Source organism: Homarus americanus, unplaced genomic scaffold, assembly GCF_018991925.1.
Source record: "Homarus americanus isolate GMGI-L3 unplaced genomic scaffold, GMGI_Hamer_2.0 scaffold30535, whole genome shotgun sequence".
Taxonomy (NCBI): Eukaryota; Metazoa; Arthropoda; class Malacostraca; order Decapoda; family Nephropidae; genus Homarus; species Homarus americanus.
Window position 1 is genome coordinate 12,360,851 of NW_024732440.1, and position 24,511 is coordinate 12,385,361.

At 44.8% G+C, this 24,511-nt stretch overlaps 1 protein-coding gene across 2 annotated transcripts in view; it reads right to left on the reverse strand.

Moving 5' to 3' along the window:
- LOC121868829 (alpha-1,3-mannosyl-glycoprotein 4-beta-N-acetylglucosaminyltransferase C-like) overlaps positions 1-24,511 on the reverse strand; it is a 46,527-nt gene that overhangs the window by 14,232 nt on the left and 7,784 nt on the right. The window contains exons 2-7 of one of the 2 annotated variants that reach the window (XR_006089463.1): positions 19,531-19,686; positions 14,962-15,127; positions 11,741-11,899; positions 5,344-5,591; positions 4,857-5,073; positions 3,727-4,463 (exon numbers count right to left, since the gene is read on the reverse strand). Coding sequence is in view for 1 of the 2 variants with exons in the window: in XM_042369796.1 (XP_042225730.1) it covers positions 4,146-4,463; positions 4,857-5,073; positions 5,344-5,591; positions 11,741-11,899; positions 14,962-15,127; positions 19,531-19,682 (1,260 nt within the window). In the remaining variant the exon portion in view is untranslated. Of the gene's footprint in view, positions 1-1,632; positions 4,464-4,856; positions 5,074-5,343; positions 5,592-11,740; positions 11,900-14,961; positions 15,128-19,530; positions 19,687-24,511 lie in introns of those variants that run through there. The other variant, XM_042369796.1, reaches the window with a different exon arrangement.

Genomic DNA, 24,511 nt, shown 5'->3' on the forward strand with positions numbered 1-24,511 from the left:
AGGTAGTTAGAGTCGAGTACTGAATTAGTGTTGTGATAATTAAGGCCTTGAAATACCTCCCGTCATTTTGTTGTATTTTTGTGAGTTTCTCAGATTTTTGGTTTTCTGTTTCTCTCTCGTGTAATAATTAATATCTTACTCAAACGGACTCATTCCTCGTACTCAGGGTAATAAGAATTGTACTCAAGAACTGAAATAATTACTGGACCCAATTCTCGTCCTCAGTGAAATTAGCATCGTATTCAAAGAGAATCTTTCTTCGTACTCAGGGTAATAAGCATCGTACTCAAGAACTCAAAATAATCAACGGACTCATTCATCGTATTCCAAACAGCCAGACATAACACTCACATCGTCACTTGAGGACAATAAGAGACCAGTTTATATATGATACATCTATTATGAAAAAATAATTATCACAGCAAAACATGAAACAAATTAATGAGATGTTGGGTGAGACGGTGACGTACAGGTAGAGGCTCACTTACTACCTCATTAATTATCTTAACATGAAATAAACTATTACGAACATCACCATAGCCATAATAATAATAATAATGATAGTAATAATAATAACAAAGATAATAATAATGATAGGAATAATAATAATAATAATAATAATAATAATAATAATAGTAATAATAATAATAATAATAATGGTATTGATAATAATAACAAAGATAATATATGATAGAATATATATATAATATATTGATAAGTAATAATAATAATAATAATAATAATAATAATAATAATAATAATAATAATAATAGTAATAATAATTAGTCAAGTTAATCTTGCCTATACGGAATTAATACTAATTTTTGATCTGCTGAGAAGGGCTAAAAATTTATACCCTCGTTAACGTCACCCTCTATCGACAAATCACAGTACCGAGAGTAGGATGTGCTAGTGTGATGGCTCCTGTATGGTGGTTTAGAACCGTGAGGTATCCAATGAGAACATTCACAAGTGCTGAGAGAACTATAGGACAAAAATAATACTAAAAACATTCACAAATACTCAAAGAAATATAGAACAAATATTAAAAAAAACAAATCCCAGGTACTTTAGGATATTGTGGTTAATAAGGTGAAGCAGAACGACATTTGACTGGTGGCTGACGTGAATGGATTCTATAATTAAAAAGTGTATAAGTGAATAAATTGACTGTTTATTATGTGACGTAGTGTTGACTGGTTGAAATGCCAGTGACTGGATCAAGACACTGAAACAATGACAGTCTGGGCATATGGCTGACTGTTTGGTTAGACTGGAGGAAGCACGAATGTTAACAATGGTGGGGTGAGACACAAGTGGGGAGTGACTGGTGGGGGAGTGACTGGTGGAGGAGGTATCTGGTGGGGAGTGACTGGTGGGAGTGATTGGTGGGGTGACTGGTGGAGGTGACTGGTGGGGAGTGACTGGTGGTGGAGGAGTGACTGGTAGGGAAGTGACTGGTGGGGAGAGCTGGTGGGGGTGTAACTGGTGGGGTGTAACTGGAGGGTGTAACTGGAGGAGTAGTGGATTGGGATTAAGTTAAATTGGGTTAGGTTAGGTGAGGATATAGGTGGGGTTTATATAATTTGGTAACACAGAGAGAGAGAGAGAGAGAGAGAGAGAGAGAGAGAGAGAGAGAGAGAGAGAGAGAGAGAATGACCACAGAAGACCTTTTATAACAAGAAAGATTTACTTCTTTATATTAGTAATATTCTCCCTAAGTGTTATGAAAACATTATATTATTGGAATACCAGTTTATATATGTATATATATACATTTACAGTGTATATATACTGTATATGTGTGTATATAAACTAGATAAAATTACTAGAGGTTAAAACTAAGGGTGACAGACGTTGTTATAAAGATCTATCTATAAGTCACTAAGATCCCTAACACGACAGTACTCAATCTGAGGCGACCAATACCTTCTAAAATTATCACTAAGTTAATAATAAAATCCTTCATGATGTTGAGTACTCTTATGTTGGCTACGTGATTACAGAGTTAAGTACAATACTAACGTAGTCAGGTTCCTCTTATCCAGTCCAAAACGATGGAGAATTTAACTCTTTTTTTTTAAATCTCAAATTGTTGTTCAATATACAGGATTGGTATTAAGAATTAACAATACTCTTTAGTTCATTAATGTTTTCTATTAGATATTTCAGACTTAACAAACGATGCAAGACTGTAGTACTATTACTAGTAGTAGTTACAACTGGAAGTAGTGTATTGTATTGAGTCAAGGCTTCACAACCTGTCTTTGGACTGGCCAGGAAGGAACATTGACTACAAATGCATGATTTATGAGAATTTATGAAGACATATTTATGCCTAATGACTGACGTGCAATATTATATACATCTTTGGCATGTAGGACTAATGTGACGTTCTCAGTAAGAGTTGGAACACCAAATGAGAATCCTCCTTCGTGGGTCATCTGCTGTCTTGTAGAGGTTCATTCACCAACACATTGAGTTACTGTGTCTCAGCTTACTAGCCACCCTGGCGCTCACCAACAGCCGTGGAACTCTTTCTCTGGTCTTTTTGACACAAGGATTGAAGACTATCTTAGTTGTCTACCACACCAGGTGGTGGTCGCCAGCTGCTGCAGGGAGCGCTAGTTACAGTACCACGATGGTATAGAAAGAGCGTAGCTTAAATAAGTACAAAATTTCTCGATACAGTGAAGTACAAGAGTACCATATAAGTACATCACAAGTACCAAAAGCATGATAATAGTAAATACCATAATATTTAAAGCACAGTGGTACCCTCTGTACAGCAGTACAGTGGTACATAATAGTACAGTACTTTGCGCACAATAGTATCGTGGTAACGTGTGTACACCAGCAGGCCTCCCTGCACTGCAGTACAGTAAGAGGTGTGAAGACAAGGTACACTGTTAGTTGTGTGTTGGTCACAACAGTCCCATGGCGGCGATAATGACCAGCGCCGAGTTGGTCACACACTAACTACTTATAACCTTTCATTGTCCTTTTAACATAACTATATTAACTCTGGTGTTCTTAACTGCCCCAGGATCATCTGCACATCTTACAAGAATAAATATCTTTGGGTTATGAGACTACCAACACCAGCAGTCATCTCTGACCATAGGTTGTTGTTACAGTAATTACTTTTAAAGTCTCTTGGGCAGGTGAAAATGACGCCACAGCCTCAAGTTATAGTTGTGGCGTGGAGAGAACAAGAGATGGGTTTTATCTCTGTTAGCAGGATGGATCACCTCAACATTAGTCTTCTTTCACCTCTTGTCACCCAAGTAGACTATATCACCTGTTCTTAAGAGTCCCAGCAGAGTAAAGCTGTGAGGATCTCCTATAACTCGTCCTCGTCACCCCAGCCATCTTCACTATTGATATAATTACATAACTATTACCACTAAAAAGTTGACTAAATAAAACATTGATCTACTTACATCAGATTACAAATACTTACGAAAATGTCTCTATAACATAACCACAACGTCTACCATGTTGAGTGTTAAAGAACCTTATCATACTCATGTATACATTGAGCGAAAATTTATGGATGTTACATTTATATTGGACGTCTTCAGCACCATAAATGGTTTTACTATTGTTGCAACAAGTCCTCAACCTTCTCCGAGTCGACACAAACCATTAAAACTTTTAATATAAAAATATCGATAACGGCCATTCATAACGGATAAAATATAATATACTTTCTACAACCGCAACCACCACCACTATCACCACCACTATCACCACCACTATCACCACCACCAGCTCTCACGGAAGAAAACAACTGTTCGCTAAACCTTTACTCCAACGTTGTTCTCGCTGTTGTATAATAACTCATCAGACTTAGTCTTTTATCGTGAACCTTGAGAGAGGTGACTCGTGCTCTCCCTCCCAGCCAGAGTCCTGTCAGGGCTTCATACTGAACAACTATTATACTGTTTTTTTGTTCTTTTGGTTCACTGCTTCTAGAAACTTGCAGTCAATAACCAGACAAGTTTGTGTTGGTCACAGTCTTAGTCAGTGGACCCGGGAGGTGGTACAGCAGCCATCAGTGTGTCTAGTAGAAACATTCTCACGTCCCCGAGCAGGTCACTGCCACCTACTGATGCTTCCTTAGCGTCAAGACTTCACCATTATTAAACGGTGTTGTCCTGTGTGAACTGGAGTGTGGTCGCGGTCAAGGAGGTGTGGTGGGCGTCTCCTCCCTCCAGGTCGTCCTCAGTAAACACTGCCACCTCTGTGATGGCTACCCAGGATTTCTGCTTCATGCCGATGGCTATTCTGAGGCACTGAATACCTTTGTGGTGCGTCTCCCTCAGGCTCCTGACGTCTAACTCACCATTCTTGAATTCCCCGACAGATGAGAAACTCTTACACAAGGCCCGTTTGGGGGTCTCCATCTTGACGAAGGTTGAGGACACCTCCAAGCTGCCGTACAGAAGGCGGTCACGAATCTGTAACACACGGTTTAATTAGTTCGTCTCTTAATTGTAGATAAAATTACAGTTAATTCATTCATCTTTAAATAATGTCTCACTGACTCGTGCACCTCCTTCCTGTGTTCAACTCTCATTCAAAATTATTTTTCACTGTGTACAATTTCTTGTTAAACAAATCCTTGATATAGTCTTCTGATACACACACACACACACACACACACACACACACACACACACACACACTCGACAGGTTAGGGTACCGCACTACCGCAGGGGTGGTTAATCTTAAGGTGAAATAAGCTGAGGGCTAATAATCAGATGACCCGAAAATAGTAACGAAATCTCAGCAGTGTGGGAACCCTGATGCTTTAACATGTTACTATAAAACACTTCCATACTCTACTTCACCTTCTTGTTAATGGCGGCCCCAGTGAGCACCACCACCCTGGAGATCTTGAGGGGCTCGGAGAACAGGATGTCGAAGGTGTCGCCTGGCTTAGGTATACCCCAGAACATGCCCGGGGCGGAGGAGTACGCGTGCTCCGCCAGGTAGGCCTTGTACTGGCGGATCGTCGTCACCACGTCGGCTGTTGGGTTGACGTGGGAGAACCGACGCTTCACCAGGCTAGAAAATAGGACGTAAAGTTATTGATCTGCGGCGACGATTGTGTTAGTGTGTTTACTTTACTTAAGAGGGGGTGTTACTTAAAGGGAGCGTGTGTTTACTTTACTTAAGAGGGGTGTTACTTAAAGGGAGCGTGGGTTTACTTTACTTAAGAGGGGTGTTACTTAAAGGGAGCGTGTGTTTACTTTACTTAAGAGGGGTGTTACTTAAAGGGAGGGTGGGTTTACTTTACTTAAGAGGGGGTGTTACTTAAAGGGAGCGTGGGTTTACCTGAAGGTGTTGTCCTTGAGTGACTGGGTCTTGTTGGCCAGGGTGGAGTGGACGCCAATGTGCTGGAAGAGGCCGGGGACCCTCCTGGTGGGGCGGTCTTTGGGGGGCTTCTCCGGGGCCATGAGGTTGATCCACTGGTTGATTAGAACGTCGACGGGATGCTCGCGGTAAAACAGCAACAAGAACGACACCAGACGGTCGAGGTCACTACACCGAACTAACTGACCGATACCCAAGAACCCGGCCAGCTGAAACACAACAGTAATGGTATAGTGACTCTCCTAACCTAATCTAACCTAACCAAACACAATCCATCCCAACCTAACCTAACAACCACCTAACCTAACCTAACCAAACACAATCCATCCCAACCTAACCTAACCTAACCTAACCTAACCAAACACAATCCATCCCAACCTAACCCCTAGACTCTTGGATTCTTAAAGGTTCGCTGAATAAATATCTCTCGTAACTGAAGATGTAAGAACACTCTTAGCTGATTGACTTGAGGTAACCCTCTGAGGACTATGTTTTAACCCTTTGAGGACGATGTTTAACCCTTTGAGGACGATGTTTAACCCTTTGAGGACTATGTTTTAACCCTTTGAGAACGATGTTTAACCCTTTGAGAACGATGTTTAACCCTCTGGGGACTATGTTTTAACCTTTGAGAACGATGTTTAACCCTCTGAGGACTATGTTTTAACCGAGACGATGTTTTAACCCTTGAGAACGTGTTTTAACCTTTGAGGACTATGTTTTAACCTTTGAGAACGATGTTTAACCCTTTGAGAACGATGTTTTACCCTCAGGCTATGTTTTAACCCTTCTCCTTTGAGAACGATGTTTTAACCCTCTGAGGACTATGTTTTAACCCTGAGGACTATGTTTACCTTTGAGACGATGTTTCCTCTGACGACTATGTTTTAACCTCTGTATGTTTCTTGAGGACGATGTTTAACCCTTTGAGAACGATGTTTAACCCTTTGAGGACTATGTTTTAACCCTTTGAGGACGATGTTTAACCTTGAGGACTATGTTTTAACCCTTTGAGGACGATGTTTAACCCTTTGAGACGATGTTTAACCTCTGAGGACTATGTTTTAACCCTCTGAGGACTGTTTTAACCCTTTGAGGACGATGTTTAACCCTTGAGGACGATGTTTTAACCCTCAGAGGACGATGTTTAACCCTCTGAGGACTATGTTTTAACCCTTTGAGGACTATGTTAACCCTTTGGGACTATGTTTTAACCCTTTGAGAACGATGTTTAACCCTCTGAAGACTATGTTTTAACCCTCTGAGGACATGTTTTAACCCTTTGAGGACTATGTTTTACCCGAGAACGATGTTTAACCCTCTGACGACTATGTTTTAACCCTCTGAGGACTATGTTTTAACCCTTTGAGGACGATGTTTAACCCTTTGAGAACGATGTTTTAACCCTTTGAGGACTATGTTTAACCCTCAGGACTATGTTTTAACCCTTTGAGGACTATGTTTTAACCCTTTGAGGACTATGTTTTAACCCTTTGAGAACGATGTTTTAACCCTCAGAGGACTATGTTTTAACCCTTTGGGGACGATGTTTAACCCTTTGAGGACTATGTTTTAACCCTTTGAGAACGATGTTTTTAACCCTTTGAGGACTATGTTTTAACCCTTTGGGAACGATGTTTAACCCTTTGAGAACGATGTTTTAACCCTCTGAGGACTATGTTTTAACCCTGAGGACTATGTTTTACCCTTTGAGAACGATGTTTAACCCTCTGGACGACTATGTTTTAACCCTCTGAGGACTATGTTTAACCCTTTGAGGACGATGTTTAACCCTTTGAGGACTATGTTTTAACCCTTTGAGGACGATGTTTAACCCTTTGAGAACGATGTTTAACCCTCTGAGGACTATGTTTTAACCCTCTGAGGACTGTTTTAACCTTTAGGGACGATGTTTAACCGCTTGAGGACGATGTTTTAACCCTCAGAGGACGATGTTTAACCCTCTGAGGACTATGTTTTAACCCCTTTTGAGGACTATGTTAACCCTTTGTGGACTATGTTTTAACCCTTTGAGAACGATGTTTAACCTCTGGAAGACTATGTTTTAACCCTCTGAGGACTATGTTTTAACCCTTTGAGGACTATGTTTTACCCTTTGAGAACGATGTTTAACCCTCTGGACGACTATGTTTTAACCCTCTGAGGACTATGTTTTAACCCTTTGAGGACTATGTTTTACCCTTTGAGAACGATGTTTAACCCTCTGGACGACTATGTTTTAACCCTTTGAGGACTATGTTTTAACCCTTTGAGGACGATGTTTAACCCTTTGAGAACGATGTTTAACCCTTTGAGGACTATGTTTAACCCTCTGAGGACTATGTTTTAACCCTTTGAGGACTATGTTAACCCTTTGTGGACTATGTTTTAACCCTTTGAGAACGATGTTTAACCCTCTGGAAGACTATGTTTTAACCCTCTGAGGACTATGTTTTAATCCTCTGAGGACTATGTTTTAACCCTTTGAGGACTATGTTTTAACCCTTTGAGGACTATGTTTTAACCCTTTGAGAACGATGTTTTAACCCTCAGAGGACTATGTTTTAACCCTTTGGGGACGATGTTTAACCCTTTGAGGACTATGTTTTAACCCTTTGAGGATTATGTTTTAACCCTTTGAGGACTGTTTTAATCCTCGAGGACTCAAAGGGTTAAGACAAAGGTAATATAACGTTTAGAAAAATTAAATAAAAATAACAAGGAGACTGAATTAGATAGATACGTTCACTTTACATCAGTTAGGGGGTAAGAGGTGTGGTGTGTCGTGGTGAAGTGTGGTGAGTAGTGTGGTGAGGTAGTGTGGTAGTAGTAGTAGTAGTAGTATAGTAGTAGTAGTAGTAGTAGGTCTGCTTTGCTCTGCTTCAGGGAAACGAGAGCATCGGCCTCAAAGCCGACAACAGGCCCCGATGTGGGTCAGTGATCTGTGCCCAGGTGGGCTAATACCCGTAAAAAAAAAAAAAGTCACAGAATGCCGCATAGATCTGCGGCTCAACTAACTCAACACAGATAGGATAGCTACATATGTATTAGGATATTTAATATTAAGGTAATTAAATGGTGGCGAAGGTGTGGCTATTGGGGGAGGCTGGAGGCCATATTTAAAAAAAAAAAATAAAAAAAAAAATAGTAGTAGTAGTAGTAGTAGTAACAAATTGGCCCCGTAGCAAGTGATCTCTGCACTACAATCGCCGCCCTTGCAAGAAAGCTAGCAACCTCGTATTGCCAACACCTCCATGCTCTGACGGCCTGCTGCCTTATTCCCTTGGATAAGAATCCAGGATGTAGGCCTATAGGGGTGGGGGAAGTCCTGAGGCGGATCATCGGAAAATGCATAATGGAGGTGGCAAAGGATGATGTCAGGGCAGCAGCAGGGAACCTGCAAGTGTGTGCTGGCCACCAGGCTGGAGGGGAAGCCGCCATTCACTCCATGAGAAGGATATTTGAGCAGCTTGATTGTGAGGCCATTCTCCTGGTGGACGCTTCAAACGCATTCAACATACTTAACTGCAAGGCCGCACTGCACAACATCAACTGAGGGAACAACGCAGTAGGACCCTGTTGCAATGGCAATGTACGCAATAGGCCTATCCGTGCTCCAACACACAATAAAATTTGAAACAACTGAGGTCAAGCAAGTGGCGTACGCTGATGACCTTACAGGAGCAGGAAAAGTGGAGGACATCAAAAAGTGGTGGGACCTGGTAACATCACGAGGCCCACAAATAGGGTACCACCCAAACGCCAGCAAGCCCTTCCTCATTGTGAAGCTAGAACATTATGAACGGGTAATGTAGGTGTTCGGTGGAAGTGAGGTCAAAATAACGAAGGATGGCCGAAGACACCTAGGCGCAGTATTCGGCACGACGGACTTCAAGACCGAGTACGTAACGGGAAAGGTGAATGAGTGGGTTAGGGAAATCCAAGCTCTGTCTGAGATCGCTAACTCAGAGCCACATGCGGCTTTTGCGGCATTCACCCAGGCAGTCAAGCATCGCTGGAACTACCTGATGCGCACTATCCTTGATATCGGACCCCTCCTCCACCCTCTGGAAGAAGCTATCAGCGTCAATTTAATTCCCAAATTAGTAAAACACCCTCACTTAACCCAGGCAGAAAGATCACTCCTTGCACTACCACCGAGACTGGGAGGTATGGAGTTGACCAATCCAGAGGAGATCGCTGCCACCGAACATCAAAACTCAGTTAAACTCACGGCAGCCCTCACGGATCACATAATAGCTCAGAACGCAACAGGGGAGGTGGATACCAGTGAAGTAAACAAGATTCGAAGGTCCATTACGACAGAACGACAGCACAGCCAAAGTGATAAGTTGCAGCAACTATTGCTGCAAGTACCAGAGAATTTAAAAAAAAGGTAGCTATAGCGCAGGAGGTGGGTGCCTGTGGGCGCCTCGAACTGGTTAACTAAGTTACCGATAAAGGCAAATGGTTTCAGCCTCAATAAACAAGAATTTACAGATACCAATGCTCTAAGGTACGGCAGGCCAGTAGAAGGTTTGCCCTCCCAATGCGTGTGTGGCTTTTCCTATGACGTCGATCATGCCATGGTGTGCAAGAAAGGGGGCTTCATATGCATGAAGCATGACGACGTAAGGGATCTCACAGTAAAAATGTTGAAGGAAATCTGTCGTGATGTCAGAGTAGAACCGACCCCCCTTCCATTGGAAGGTGAGATTATCCAACATAGGACTTTAAACACATCCAACAAAGCCTGTGTTGACGTCAGTGCTTGAGGATTCTGGACGCGGGGACAGTGAGCCTTCTTCGACATCAGGATTTTTGATCCCATGGCCGCATGTCACCGTAACCAAACTCTCGATGCTACACACAGGAGGAAAGAGAACGACAAGATAAAGGCATATGGGGAGATAATTCAGAACGTTGATCAAGGCAGCTTCACTCCTCTAGTGTTCACAACCTCTGGTGAGATGGGACCAAGTGCAAGATGTTTCTACGCCAGATTCGCGGAGGTGATCTCCGAATATAAGCAGCAGCCCAGAAGTTATGTTACAGGCTGGATGAGATGTTTTGACTTGACTTGACGTCTGTAGATAAGGTAGAAGGCTATTGCATGTTATGATGGGTGGGAGGGCCGGGATTAGGATTTGAAGTACTTTGGTGGCAATTTGGTGGAAGTGTCGACTGTCCTTCTCTCTCCTTAGGTCGGCTTTGCTCTGCCTCAGAGGAAGGAGAGCATCGGCCCTAAGGCCGACAACAGTTGCAGATATTGACTATGAGGCAACAGTCACTGAATGTCGTATAGATCTGCGGCTCAAATAACTCAACGCAGCTAGGATAGCTACTTATGTATTAGGATATTTAATTTTAAGGTATGAAAATGGTGGCGAAGGTGTGGCTATTGGGGGAGGCGGGAGGCCACGTTGAAAAAAAAAAAAAAGTTGTGGTGTATCATGGCGAAGTGTGGTGAGGTAGTGTGGTATTATTATTATTATTATGAGGTGTGGTGTATCATGGTGAAGTGTAGTGAGGTAGTGTGGTAGTGTGGTGAGGTAGTGAGGGCAGCAAACTGGCTCAAACAAACTGAGAATATAATAACAGAGTCTCTACCTGGAAGTATAGGCAACACCCCTTTGTTAGGTTAGGTTAGATTATGTTAAGTTAGGTAAATGTTTTTTCTTTCCTTTTTATGGGGATTAGCGCACCCGGGCACAGGTCACTGACCCACAGGCCCATCTGGGCCTGGGGGGCGAAAATGTAATAATAATAATAATAATAATAATAATAATAATAATAATAATAATAATAATAATAATAATAATAATAATAATAATAATAATAATAATAATAATAATAATAGTAAGGAAATACAAAAATGAAAAAATGATCAAGAGTGAGAAATAATGTACAGTATGTATGTTGTGTTGTCAAAGAAAGAGAAACAATTGAGACCCTGCAATTGTGTGAAAATGAGGCAGAAAGTCAGATCAGCAACCTGGGACTTGGTCACGATTTTCGTGATGCCATATGGCAGCAGCAGGGTCTACCATTAGACAACACATTAAGCTTCCAATATCTTCCCAGGCGGCAGTACCTCCCTGTTTGGTTGCTGCCTACTACCTACTAAATGTTGCATTAGATTATGTTAAGATTGGTTAAATTAGTGTTAGATGTGATTATATTAATTTAGTTGACGGTAGGTAATGGTTAGGTTAGGTTAGGTTAGGTTAGGTTAGGTTAGTGTTAATGTTTGGGTGTTTAATCTTCAGGTGAAATAAGTTAAAGAGAAGAGGACAACGAATCTTCAGGTGACCAGAAAAAAATAGCCTTAAAAAATAGACTAAAACCAAATCTTCACCTGTAAAGAGATCCAGTGGTGACCTTTGTGTAGCGTGACGAAATCCTTGATAGCCGTGACGAAGTGTTTGGCGCTGAGTACATCGTCCTCGAGCACCAAGTAGTAGGTTGAGGGGTGATGCGTCCATACATACCAGAACAGGAATGCGAAATCCAACACCTGAAGAAGGGAGGAAGATGAGGTTAGGTTAGGTTAGGTTAGGTTAGGTGAGTTAGGTAGTGAGAGTGATGGAGGAGGTAGGTTGCTCTCTCTCTCTCTCTCTCTCTCTCTCTCTCTCTCTCTCTCTCTCTCTCTCTCTCTCCACAGTTTAAATAGTATATAGCAACTTGATATTAGGTTAGGTTAGGTTTGGCTAGGCTAAAATAGGTTAGGTTTGGCTAGGTTAAAATAGGTTAGGTTTGGCTAGGTTAAAATAGGTTAGGTTTGGCTAGGTTAAAATAGGTTAGGTTTGGCTAGGTTAAAATAGGTTAGGTTTGGCTAGGTTAAAATAGGTTAGGTTTGATTAAGTTAGATAGGTGAGAATAGGTTAGCTTCATTACGTTAGGTGAGGTTAGTTTACATTGCGTTACCTTAGGTTAGGTTAGGTTAGGTTAGGTTCGATTACTGTAGATGAGTGTATTGAGTGGAGTGTGTTGTTTGGAGTGTGCTGGCAGGAGTTTGTCCGCAGGAATGTGTAGGCAGGAATGTGTCGGTAGGAGTGTGTTGTCTGGAGTGTGCTGGCAGGAGTGTGTTGTCTGGAATGTGCTGGCAGGAGTGTGTTGTCAGGAATGTGTAGGCAGGAATGTGTAGGCAGGAATGTGTCGGTAGGAGTGTGTTGTCTGGAGTGTGTTTGTCTGGGTGTGCTGGCAGGAATGTGTTGTCAGGAGGTATGGTCAGGAATGTGTAGGCAGGAATGTGTCGGTAGGAGTGTGTTGTCAGGAATGTGCTGGTCTGTGTGGCAGGAGTGTGTTGTCTGGAGTGTGTGCTGGTGTGTGGCAATGTGTTGTCTGGAGGTGTCTGGCAGGAGTTGTTGTCTGGATGTGTGGCACGAGTGTGTTGTCTGGAGGTGCTGGCAGGAGTGTGTTGTCTGGATGTGTGTGTGTCGGTAGGAGGTGTTGTCTGGGAGTGTCAGCAGGGAGTGTGTTGTCAGGAATGTGTCGGTAGGAGTGTTGTCAGGAATGTGTCGGTAGGAGTGTGTTGTCTGGAGTGTGCTGGCAGCAGGGTGTGTTGTATGGAGTGTGTCGGCAGGGAGTGTGTGTGCTTGTCTGGTGTGCTGGCAGGAGTGTGTTGTCAGGAGTGTGCTGTGTGCAGGGTGTGTTGTCTGGGAGGAGGGTGTGTGTTGTCAGGAATGTGTAGGCACGAATGTTGTCTTGAGGTGTGGCAGGAGTGTGTTGTCTGGAGTGTGTCGGCAGGTGTGTGTGTTGTCTGGAGTGTGTCGGCAGGAGTGTGTTGTCTGGAGTGTGTCGGCAGGAATGTGTTGTCTGGAGGTGTCGGCAGGAGAGTGTGTGTTGTTGTTGGAGTGTGTCGGGCAGGAGTGTGTTGTCTGGAGTGTGTGAGGCAGGATGTGTCGGTAAGGGAATGTGTAGGTGTGTCGGTAGGAGGTGTTGTCTGGAGTGTGTCAGCTGTGTCAGGAAGTGTGGCAGGAATGTGGGTGGGAGGTGTGTTGGTCAGGAATGTGTGTTCGGTAGGAGTGTGTCGGCAGGAGTGTGTTGTTTGCAGTGTGTCAGGGTGTGTTGTCAGGCAGTGTGTTGTCTGGGTGTGTAGTGTCGGCAGGAGTGTGTGGTTCTTCGGCTTGAGGTTGGCAGGAGTGTTGTGTTGTCAGGTGTGCGGCAGGAATGTGTTGTCTGGAGTGTGTCGGCAGGAGTGTGTGCTTGTCAGGAGTGTGTTGTCGGCAGTGGTCGGCAGGAGTGTCTGTCAGGAGTGTGTCTGGCAGGTGTGTGTTGTCTGGAGTGTGGAATGTGTGGGCAGGAGTGTGTTGTCTGAGTGTGTGGCAGGAAGTGTGTTGTCTAGGTGTCGGCAGGAGGTGTTGTCTGGAGTGTGTGGCAGGAGTGTGTTGTCTGAGTGTGCTGGCAGGAGTGTGTTGTCAGGAGTGTGTGGATGTGGTAGGTCATGTGTGTAGGCAGGAATGTGTCGGTAGGAGTGTTGTCAGGAGTGTGCTGGCAGGAGGTGGTTGGTGGAGGTGGTCAGGAATGTGTAGGCAGGAATGTGTCAGGGAGGTGTGTCAGGAGTGTGTCGGCAGGAGTCTGGAGTCTCAGGAATGTGTCTGGGTGTGTCGGCAGGAATGTGTCGTCTGGAGTGTGTCAGCAGGAGGTGTGTCAGGAATATGTCGGCAGGAGTGTGTCGGCAGGAGTGTGTGTCTGGAGTGTGTGGCAGGAGTGTGTTGTCTGGAGTGTGTGTCGGCAGGAGTGTGTTGTCTGGAGTGTGTGGAATGTGTTGTCTGGAGTGTGTCTGGGTGTGTCAGAGGTACTGGAGTGTGTGAGTGTGTTGTCTGGAGTGTGTCAGCAGGAGTGTGTTGTCAGGAATGTCGGCAGGAGTGTGTTGTCTGGAGTGTATGTCGGCAGGAATGTGTTGTCGAGTGTGTCTGTGTTGTCTGGAGGTGTCAGCAGGAGTGTGTTGAGAATGTGTTGTCTGGAGTGTGTCGGCAGGAGGTGTTGTCTGGAGTGTGTCAGCAGGGTGTGTTGTCAGTGTGTTGTCTGGGAATGTGTCGGCAGGAGTTGTGTTGTCTGTCATGGAGGAATGTGTTGTCTGGAGTGTGTCGGCAGTGTGTTGTCTGGGTGTGTTGTCTGGGTGTGTCGGCTGAATGTGTTGTCTGGAGTGTGTCAGCAGGAGTGTGTCGGCAGGTGGTGTTGTCTGGAGTGTGTCGGCAGGAGTGTGTCGGCAGGAGTGTGTTGGTGGGAGGTAAGTGGCAGGAGGTGTTGTCTGGCGGGGTGTCGGCAGGAGTGTGTAGCAGGAGGTGTTGCAGGAGTTGTCTAGGTGTCGGTCATTGTGTTGTCTGGAGGTAAGTCGGAGTGTGTTGTCTGGAGTGTGTCGGCAGGAGTGTGTCGGCAGGAGTGTGTTGTCTGGAGTGTGTCGGCAGGAGTGTGTCGGCAGGAGTGTGTTGTCTGGAGTGTGTCGGCAGGAGTGTGTTGCTGAAGTACATAGTGATGATAACAAGTACGACAGGGGAATATGTGTGGTCGTAGTTATGATGATTGAAGGCCACTCTGTTTTAGGGCCACACACACACACACACACACACACACCTGTTTGGTCCTCCACTGCACCCTGGCGACGGAGTCATTGTAGGTTCTCCTGATGGCGGTGAAGTCTATGCTGGGGTAGAGGACGGCGGGGGGCTGCAGTACTCGCAGGAGGCCAGACTGTATCTCCCTGTTGTACCTCACACCCAGGTCCAGGGCTCGCTGGGTCCTGCAGAGTGTCAGTAGTGTGAGAGAGAGAGAGACAGAGAGAGAGAGAGAAGAGAAAGGGGGAATAGAGAGAGAAAGAGAGCGAGAAAGAGAGAAAGAAAGAGTTCAGCCATAATAAAAGACCAAACAGACACCATATAACTTAACCCATGACTTTCACTATGACGGTTTGGTCAGCCAGTTGCATGCAATCATTGTCGTAACTAACCGAGACAGGTGTTGGTTAGGTGTGCGTCATGAACTTTTGCAGTACACACGTGAACACTGAACACCTCCTCTGTGGTCACTCATCTAACTACCAATCAATACAAGTGACTTTTAACCACGAGAACCAATCACTTTTTTTTATTTTTTCCTCTGAATTATTATTATTATTATTATTATTATTATTATTATTATTATTATTATTATTATTATTATTATTATTATTATTATTATTATTATTATTATTATTATTATTATTATTATTATTTTTATTATTATTATTATTATTATTTACTTCAATATATCAAGAAGCCTAGTGAATGTAATTTGGTCTCTGTATTTTCTAATCCATTATGGTAGGATTAAATAATAAATCAACTTTATTCGTAAAGCAAGACAGTAGTGTTTTTCGGAAGAGACTGGTTGGTGGTGCGCCAAATTAGAGACACAAAATGATTAAGTTACCGCTCTCAGTTCTCGCCTTCGATTGTCTTGGCATTAAAGAAAACGAAACAATTGAAAGGACTAACCACGCTAAACTATACTTCACACCATGACCTTCTCTCACCCTAAAAATCCTTTGTAGTTTTAGAGGAATTGTCGAGGTATACACACACACACACACACACACACACACACACACACACACACACACACACACACACACACACACACACACACACATTGGAATATCATCACTGGTCAATAATATCACACTCTGTCTTCAGCCTTTATCGGGTGAAGACGTCGGCGCTGCCCGCTGACGTGGCCGTGGTCTCTTGACCATGGAGACAGCTTCCTCCCCATCTGGATTTATCAACATTCTCCCACCAACAGTACAGTGCAAAGATTGACGATCAACCCACAACTGACATACAAAGTGACAATTTCAATTCGAAACAAAGAAACAAATGTTATAGCGACAATCGTGATTAGCAGTCAATGTTGACCTGACACACCCAGTCCGTTGTACACTCGCCACCACTGGATGAAAAGCCAAGAAAGACTCCTAACTACATCAGAAGAGAAATGAGGGCTCCCTACTCCACCCAGGTGAGGAATTTTGAATTTCTAACTACATCACATGAGGAACAAGAACCATCTCCAACGCCACGTGTGAGCTGAAGGACCTTCCCGGATCACGTGGTGGATCTTCAGCTGTAGTGAGGTAGCGGATTAGCAACCAGGTATAACGCAACGGTCATCCAGACAGTGGGCGCCAACATCAGGTCACACGAATGTTTACAAGTCCAGCTCAAACATTGCCAGATCTATAGTTACTCTATATGTTGACTCTTTGTTTCTTATATTTTTGTATTGAAAGCTTTCGTCAATCAAGTGACCCACTCCCCGCTTCCACCATATGTAACTTATCACCTCTGTTCATTGTATATTTTCAGCCTTCGGGCTGCCGTGTTATCTTAATAAACCGTTAATTATTATTATTATTATTATTATTATTATTATTATTATTATTATTATTATTATTATTATTATTATTATTATTATTATTATTATTATTATTATTATTATTATTATTGTTGTTATTACATTTTCGCCCCCCAGGCCCCGATGTAGGTCAGTGACCTGTGCCCGTGTGAGCTAATCCCCGTAAAAAAAAAAAGTACAGATGATGATTTCGTGCCATTAATCACCACACACTGCTTGCGGTCATGTAGAAAGTCTTCTATCCACGCTAGGTCATTTCCCCGAATTCCGTACCCTTCCAGTTTGATTTTCAGCCTTTCGTGGGGTACACTGTCGAAAGCCTTGGCAAAATCTAGGTATATATTGTCGATATCACCACCCATTTCCAGAATATGGGTCCAGATATCCATTACCTTGAGCAAAGGTTGTTTCATAGTAGATGTTTCATCGCGGCATCTCTGATAATACTCTCAAGTACTTTACATATTATGTTGGTCAGGCTCACCGGTCTATAGTTGTTCGTGGAGTGACGATCGCTCTTCTTGAAGATAAGACTCACATAAGCCATTTTCCAATCACTGGGGACCTTGATGGAAGTATGATTGGGTCGGCTTTGTTGTCTTACTCACGGTCGAGAAGACTTATTTGACCCTTGTTTGTCTATAAATCTATCTATATCGATCTATCTGTCTGTCTGTCATCTTCTGTATTCATGTACGCAATACCAACATATGTAATTCACGATAAAAAACATATGCTCTGTGTGTGAGCTCGTGTGTGTGTGTGTGTGTGTGTGTGCGTGTGTGTGTGTGTGTGTGTGTGTGTGTGTGTGTGTGTGTGTGTGTGTGTGTGTGTGCGTGTGTGTGTAATAATGATAATAATAATAATAATTCATAGTAAATAAATTTTATAATCAGAAGTAAAAAATCGAAAATAAAATAATAAAATAATAATGATAATAATAATAATAACACTGTAATAATAATCCTAATACTAAAGAACCATAAAGAAATACAAAAATGAAAAAAAAAAGATCAAAAGTGAGAAACAATATATGTGTTGTCAATAGAAAGAGAAACAATTGAGACCCTACAATTGAGTGTAAATGAGGCAGAAAGTCAGATTAGCAGCCTGGGACTTGGTCACAATTTTTGTGATGCCATATGGCAGAAGGGTCTATCATTAGACAACACATCATGCTTCCAATAGCCTCCCAGGCGGTAGTAGCTCCCTGTTCGGTAGCTGCCTACTACCTGTCACAAGTGGGGTACCACAGGGCAGTGTATTGGGCCCGCTGTTTGTTTGTTTCATAAATAACATGCCTGACGTTGTACACTCCTCCATACAAATGTTTGCCGATGACGCCAAGTTATTGCGGGAAATCAAGAACCAAGCGGACTGTGAAGAGCTGCAGAAGGACCTCTGGTGGGCTCCAGGAATGGTCGAAGAAATGGCTGCTGAGATTCAATGTCACGAAGTATAAGAGGATGCACCTGGGGCGTACCAACGGTAAGGAGGCATATTATATGTCCCAACGGGATGAAGAAACTGCACTAGTTGAGACAGAATGTGAGAAGGACCTAGGTGTGTATGTTGACAATGAGCTGAAGTTCTCGGGCTATTGCGAGAAGAAGGTAAATCAAGCAACTAAATTATTTGGTCTTATAAGAAGGTCGTTCAGATATCTAGACGAAGGGTCCGTCCCTCGTAACGATCTTCAAGAGTGAAGTGTTTCCCCATCTGGAGTACTGTCACCCCGTCTGGTCCCCGAGATATGCGAGGGACTGTCAGTTGGTTGAAAATGTTCAAAGGAGGGCCACCAGACTGGTGCCTGCACTCCGGCACCTCAACTACCCTGTGAGATTGGAGCGTCTGAACTTGCCTAGCTTATACTAATTGAGGAATATAAGCATCCCAAGGGGCACTACTCAGTCGAGTGTCCTTACTTGGAGCTGGCGGATGCTCGCCCCACAAGGGGTCACAGCTCAAGATTGAAGAAGCCGCATGTCCAGAAAACTGTGAGGGCAAACTTTTTCGGAGTGAGGGTTGTGAACTCTTGGAACAATCTACCAGAGAGTGTTGTGACGGCATCGAGTGTGAGCTTTTTCAAGACCAGACTTGACCAACACTGGAGCAGGCTCAGGTACATTCAGGAGCCGGTGCACGCCCAGTACTTGCCAACAGTGCGTAACAGAGACGTGGTGAAGAAGATAAAAGAAAAAACGGGTCAGAAGGATAATCGTTTTAAGTTTCTTTTTACCCTCAATTCTTCTCTTAACTTCAATGACCCGGAAAATAAGACAACAGGGAGGTAGAATATTAATCATATACCGCGGGGGGGGGGGGGGAGGAGCGGAGGGAAGGGAAGGGTGGAGATTGAGGGGGGCTCTAAACCTCCTCTCTGTAAACAAAATCACTACTTGAGATACACCGTCGCTTGCTCTGTCTCGTCCAAACAAGGTTAGGTTAGGTTAGGTTAGGTTAGGTTAGGTGTAATGGGTTAGGGTGAGCCAAAGCACTAAGACGTCAGCAACCAAAACATGAGGAGGACATCAGCAGCAACTGTTCCTGAGATTGATAGTCTGTCAGCCGTCAGCAGCAACTGTTGCTGAGATTGGTAGTCTGTCAGCCGTCAGCAGCAACTGTTGCTGAGATTGGTAGTCTGTCAGCCGTCAGCAGCAACTGTTCCTGAGATTGGTAGTCTGTCAGCCGTCAGCAGCAACTGTTACCTGAGATTGGTAGTACGCATCAGCCGTCAGCAGCAACTATTACCTAAGATTGGAGTCAGCGTCAGCCAGGAGGAGGAAGATCAGCACGTCAGCCCGCTCCTGTTCGGTCGTCTCCTTGAGGATAGAGTCGATGGTCCTCGTGAGGTAGTCGTCTTTCCTCCACACTGACGATATGCCGATGGTGAGGTAACGCATAGACCTGAGGAGAGGAGGTGAGGGTTAGTGGTGAGAGGGTAGAGAGAGAGAGAGACGAGTTAGTGGTGAGAGAGTAGAGAGATAGAGAGACGAGTTAGTGGTGAGAGAGTAGAGAGAGAGAGAGACGAGTTAGTGGTGAGAGAGTAGAGAGATAGAGAGACGAGTTAGTGGTGAGAGAGTAGAGAGAGAGAGAGACGAGTTAGTGGTGAGAGAGTAGAGAGAGAGAGAGAGACGAGTTAGTGGTGAGAGGTAGAGAGAGAGAGAGAGAGGGACGGGTTAGTGGTGAGAGAGTAGAGAGAGAGAGAGACGAGTTAGTGGTGAAGAGTAGAAGAGAGAGGAGAAGAGTTAGTGGTGAGAGAGAGAGAGAGAGAGGAGGGTTAGTGGTGAGAGAGTAGAGAGAGAGGACAAGTTAGTGGTGAGAGAGAGAGAGAGAGGGACGGGTTAGTGGTGGGAAGTAGAGAGAGGAGTTAGTGGTGAGAGAGAGAGAGAGAGAAGAGTTAGTGGTGAGAGAGGAGAGAGAGAGAGAGAGAGGGATTAGTGGTGAGAGAGTAGAGAGAGAGAGACGAGTTAGTGGTGAGAGAGAGAGAGAGGAAGTTAGTGGGAGAGGAGAGAGAAGGAGGGTTAGTGGGAGAGGGAGAGAGAGAGAGACGAGTTAGTGGTGAGAGTAGAAGAGGAGGAAGAGAGAGAGAGAGACAGAGTTAGTGAGAGTGAGAGAGAAGAGTTAGTGGTGAGAGAGGAGGAGGACGGAGTTAGTTGTGTGAGAGAGTAGAGAGAGAGAGAGAGAGACAGAGTTAGTGGTGAGAGGTAGAGAGAGAGAGACAGAGTTAGTGGTGAGAGAGTAGAGAGAGAGAGAGAGACGAGTTAGTGGTGAGAGAGTAGAGAGAGAGAGAGAGAGAGGGAGGGCGGTTAGTGGTGAGAGAGAGGAGAGCGAGTTAGTGGTAGAGGTAGAGAGGAGGAGGTTAGTGGTGAGAGTAAAAGAGAGACGAGTTAGTGGTGAGAGAGTAGAGAGAGGAGAGTAGTGGGTAGAAGTAGGAGTAGAGAGAGAGAGAAGGAAAGGTGAGGGTTAGTGGTGAGGAGAGTAGAGGAGAGAGTAGGTAGATAGAGAGACAGTTAGTGGTGAGAGAGTAGAGAGAGAGAGGTTAGTGTGAGAGAGTAGAGAGAGAGAGAGAGAGAGAGAGAGGAAGAGTGGTGAGAGAGAGAGAGAGAGGTTGTGGTGAGAGTAGAGAGAGAGGGGACGGTTAGTGGTGAGAGAGAGAGACAGAGTTAGTGGTGAGAGTAGAGAGAGAGAAGGGACAGGTTAGTGGTGAGAGAGAGTAGAGAGAGAGAGAGACGAGTTAGTGGTGAGAGAGTAGAGAGAGAGAGAGGGACGGGTTAGTGGTGAGAGTAGAGAGAGAGAGAGACGAGTTAGTGGTGAGAGAGTAAGAGAAGTTAGGTGAGAGAGTAGAGAGAGAGAGAGTAGAGAAGGTGAGAGTTAGTTGAGGAGTAGAGAGAGAGAGACGAGTTAGTGGTGAGAGAGTAGAGAGAGAGAGAGACAGGTTAGTGGTGAGAGAGAGAGAGAGAGAGAGGTTAGTGTGAGAGAGAGAGAGAGAGAGAGTTAGTGGTGAGAGGGTAGAGAGAGAGAGAGAGGGGACGGGTTAGTGGTGAGAGAGTAGAGACAGAGTTAGTGGTGAGGTAGAGAGTAGAGAAAGGTGAGAGTTAGTGGTGAGAGTGAGAGAGGAGACGAGTTAGTGGTGAGAGAGTAGAGAGACGAGTTAGTGGTGAGAGGGTAGAGAGAGAGAGAGAGAGGGGGCGGGTTAGTGGTGAGGAAGTAGAGAGAGAGAGACGAGTTAGTGGGTGAGAGAGTAGAGAGAGAGAGAGGGACAGGTTAGTGGTGAGAGAGAGAGAGAGAGAGACAGAGTTAGTGGTGAGAGAGTAGAGAGAGAGAGAGAGGACAGGTTAGTGGTGAAGTAGAGAGAGAGAGGAAGTTAGTGGTGAGAGATAGAGAGAGGGAGAGAGTTAGTGGTGAGAGAGAGTAGAGAGAGAGAGAGGACGGGTTAGTGGTGAAGAAGAGAGAGGAGAGGTGGTGAGAGAGTAGAGAGAGAGGAGAGTTAGTGGTGAGAAGAGAGAGAGAGAGGGACAGGAGTGGTGAGAGAGAGAGAGACGAGTTAGTGGTGAGAGAGTAGAGAGAGAGAGAGGTTAGTGGTGAGAGAGTAGAGAGAGAGAGAGAGAGGAGAGTTAGTGGTGAGAGAGAGTAGAGAGAGACAGAGTTAGTAGTGGTGAGAGAGAGAGAGAGAGAGAGAGTTAGTAGGGAGAGAGTAGAGAGAGAGAGAGAGAGAGAGAGGGACGGGTTAGTGGTGAGAGAGTAGAGAGGGAGAGGAGACAGGTTAGTGGTGGAGAGAGTAGAGAGAGAGAGGGAGAAGTTAGTGGTGAGAGTAGAGAGAGAGAGGTTAGTGGTGAGAGTAAGAGAGAACGAGTTAGTGGTGAGAGAGTAGAGAGAGAGAGAGAGACGAGTTAGTGGTGAGAGAGTAGAGAGAAGAGACGAGTTAGTGGTGAGAGAGAGAGAGAGAGAGACGAGTTAGTGGGTGAGAGAGTAGAGAGAGAGACGAGTTAGGTGGTGAGAGAGTAGAGAGAGAGAGACGAGTTAGTGGTGGAGAGAGAGAGAGAGAGACGAGTTAGTGGGTGAGAGAGAGAGAGAGAGAGAGAGAAGGTGAGAGTAGAGTAGAGAGGGGAGAGAGATGTTAGTGGGGAGAGAGTAGAGAGAGAGACATAGTGAGAGAGAGAGAGACGAGTTAGTGGGTGAGAGAGTAGAGAGAGAGAGACGAGTTAGTGGGTGAGAGAGTAGAGAGAGAGAGAGAGAGAGGGAGAGTTAGTGGTGAGAGAGTAGATAGAGAGAGAGAGTGGTGAGAGAGAGAGAGAGAGAGACGAGTTAGTGGTGAGAGAGAGAGAGAGAGAGTAAAGAGAAGGTGAGAGTTAGTGGTGAGAGAGTAGAGAGAGAGACGAGTTAGTGAGAGAGAGAGGAGAGAGAGACGAGTTAGTGGGTAGAGAGAGTAGAGAGAGAGACGAGTTAGTGGGTGAGAGAGTAGAGAGAGAGAGAGACGAGTTAGTGGTGAGAGTAGAGAGAGAGAGAGAGAGTAGAGAGAGAGAGACGAGTTAGTGGTGAGAGAGTAGAGAGAGAGAGACGAGTTAGTGGTGAGAGAGTAGAGAGAGAGAGAGAGACGAGTTAGGTGGTGAGAGAGTAGAGAGAGAGATAGTGGTGAGAGTAGAGAGAGAGAGAGGTTAGGAGAGAGAGTGGAGAGAGAGAGAGAGAAAGGACGAGTTAGTGGTGAGAGAGTAGAGAGAGAGACGAGTTAGTGGTGAGAGAGAGAGAGAGAGAGAGACGAGTTAGTGGTGAGAGAGTAGAGAGAGAGAGAGGCGAGTTAGTGGTGGAGAGAGTAGAGAGGAGAGAGAGAAAGAGAAGGTGAGAGTTAGTGGTGAGAGAGTAGAGAGAGACGAGTTAGTGGGTGAGAGAGGAGAGACGAGTTAGTGGTGAGAGAGAGAGAGAGAGAGAGACGAGTTAGTGGGTGAGAGAGTAGAGAGAGAGAGAGACGAGTAGTGGAGAGAGGAGAGAGACGAGTTAGTGGTGAGAGAGTAGAGAGAGAGAGAGAGAGACGAGTTAGTGGGTGAGAGGTGAGAGAGAGAGAGACGAGAGGTGAGAGAGGAGAGAGAGGATGAGAGTGGTGAGAGAGGAGAGAGAGAGAAGATAGTGGTGGAGAGAGAGAGAGAGAGAGAGACGAGTTAGTGGTGGAGAGAGAGAGAGAGAGAGAGTAAAGAGAAGGTGAGAGTTAGTGGTGAGAGAGTAGAGGAGAGAGTTAGGTGGGTGAGAGAGTAGAGAGAGAGACAGTTAGTGGTGAGAGAGAGAGAGAGAGACGAGTTAGGGAGAGAGTAGAGAGAGAGAGAGACGAGTTAGTGGTGAGAGAGTAGAGAGAGAGACGAGTTAGTGGGTGAGAGAGTAGAGAGAGAGAGAGAGAGACGAGTTAGTGGTGAGAGAGTAGAGAGAGAGAGAGACGAGTTAGGTGGTGGAGAGAGAGAGAGAGAGAGAGACGAGTAGTGGGTGAGAGAGTAGAGAGAGACGAGTTAGTGGTGAGAGAGAGAGAGAGAGAGAGACGAGTTAGTGGTGAGGAGAGGAGAGAGAGAGAGTAGAGAAAGGGACGGTTAGTGGTGAGAGAGTAGAGAGAGAGACGAGTTAGTGGTGAGAGAGTAGAGAGAGAGAGAGACGAGTTAGTGGTGAGAGAGTAGAGAGAGGAGAGAGAGTAAAGAGAAGGTGAGAGTTAGTGGTGAGAGAGTAGAGAGAGAGACGAAGTTAGTGGTGAGAGAGTAGAGAGAGAGACGAGTTAGTGGTGAGAGAGTAGAGAGAGAGACGAGTAGTGGGTGAGAGTAGAGAGAGAGACGAGTTAGTGGTGAGAGAGTAGAGAGAGAGAGACGAGTTAGTGGTGAGAGAGAGAGAGAGAGACGAGTTAGGTGGTGAGAGAGCAGAGAGAGAGAGACGAGTTAGGTGGTGAGAGAGTAGAGAGAGAGAGAGACGAGTTAGTGGTGAGAGAGTAGAGAGAGAGAGAGACGAGTTAGGTGGAGAGAGAGAGAGAGAGACGAGTTAGTGGGTGAGAGAGAGAGAGAGAGAGAGACGAGTTAGTGGTGAGAGGAGAGAGAGAGAGAGACGATAGGTGAGAGAGTAGAGAGAGAGACGAGTTAGTGGTGAGAGAGTAGAGAGAGAGAGACGAGTTAGGGTGAGAGAGAGAGAGAGAGAGAGACGAGTTAGTGGTGAGAGAGAGAGAGAGACGAGTTAGTGGTGAGAGTAGAGAGAGAGAGACGAGTTA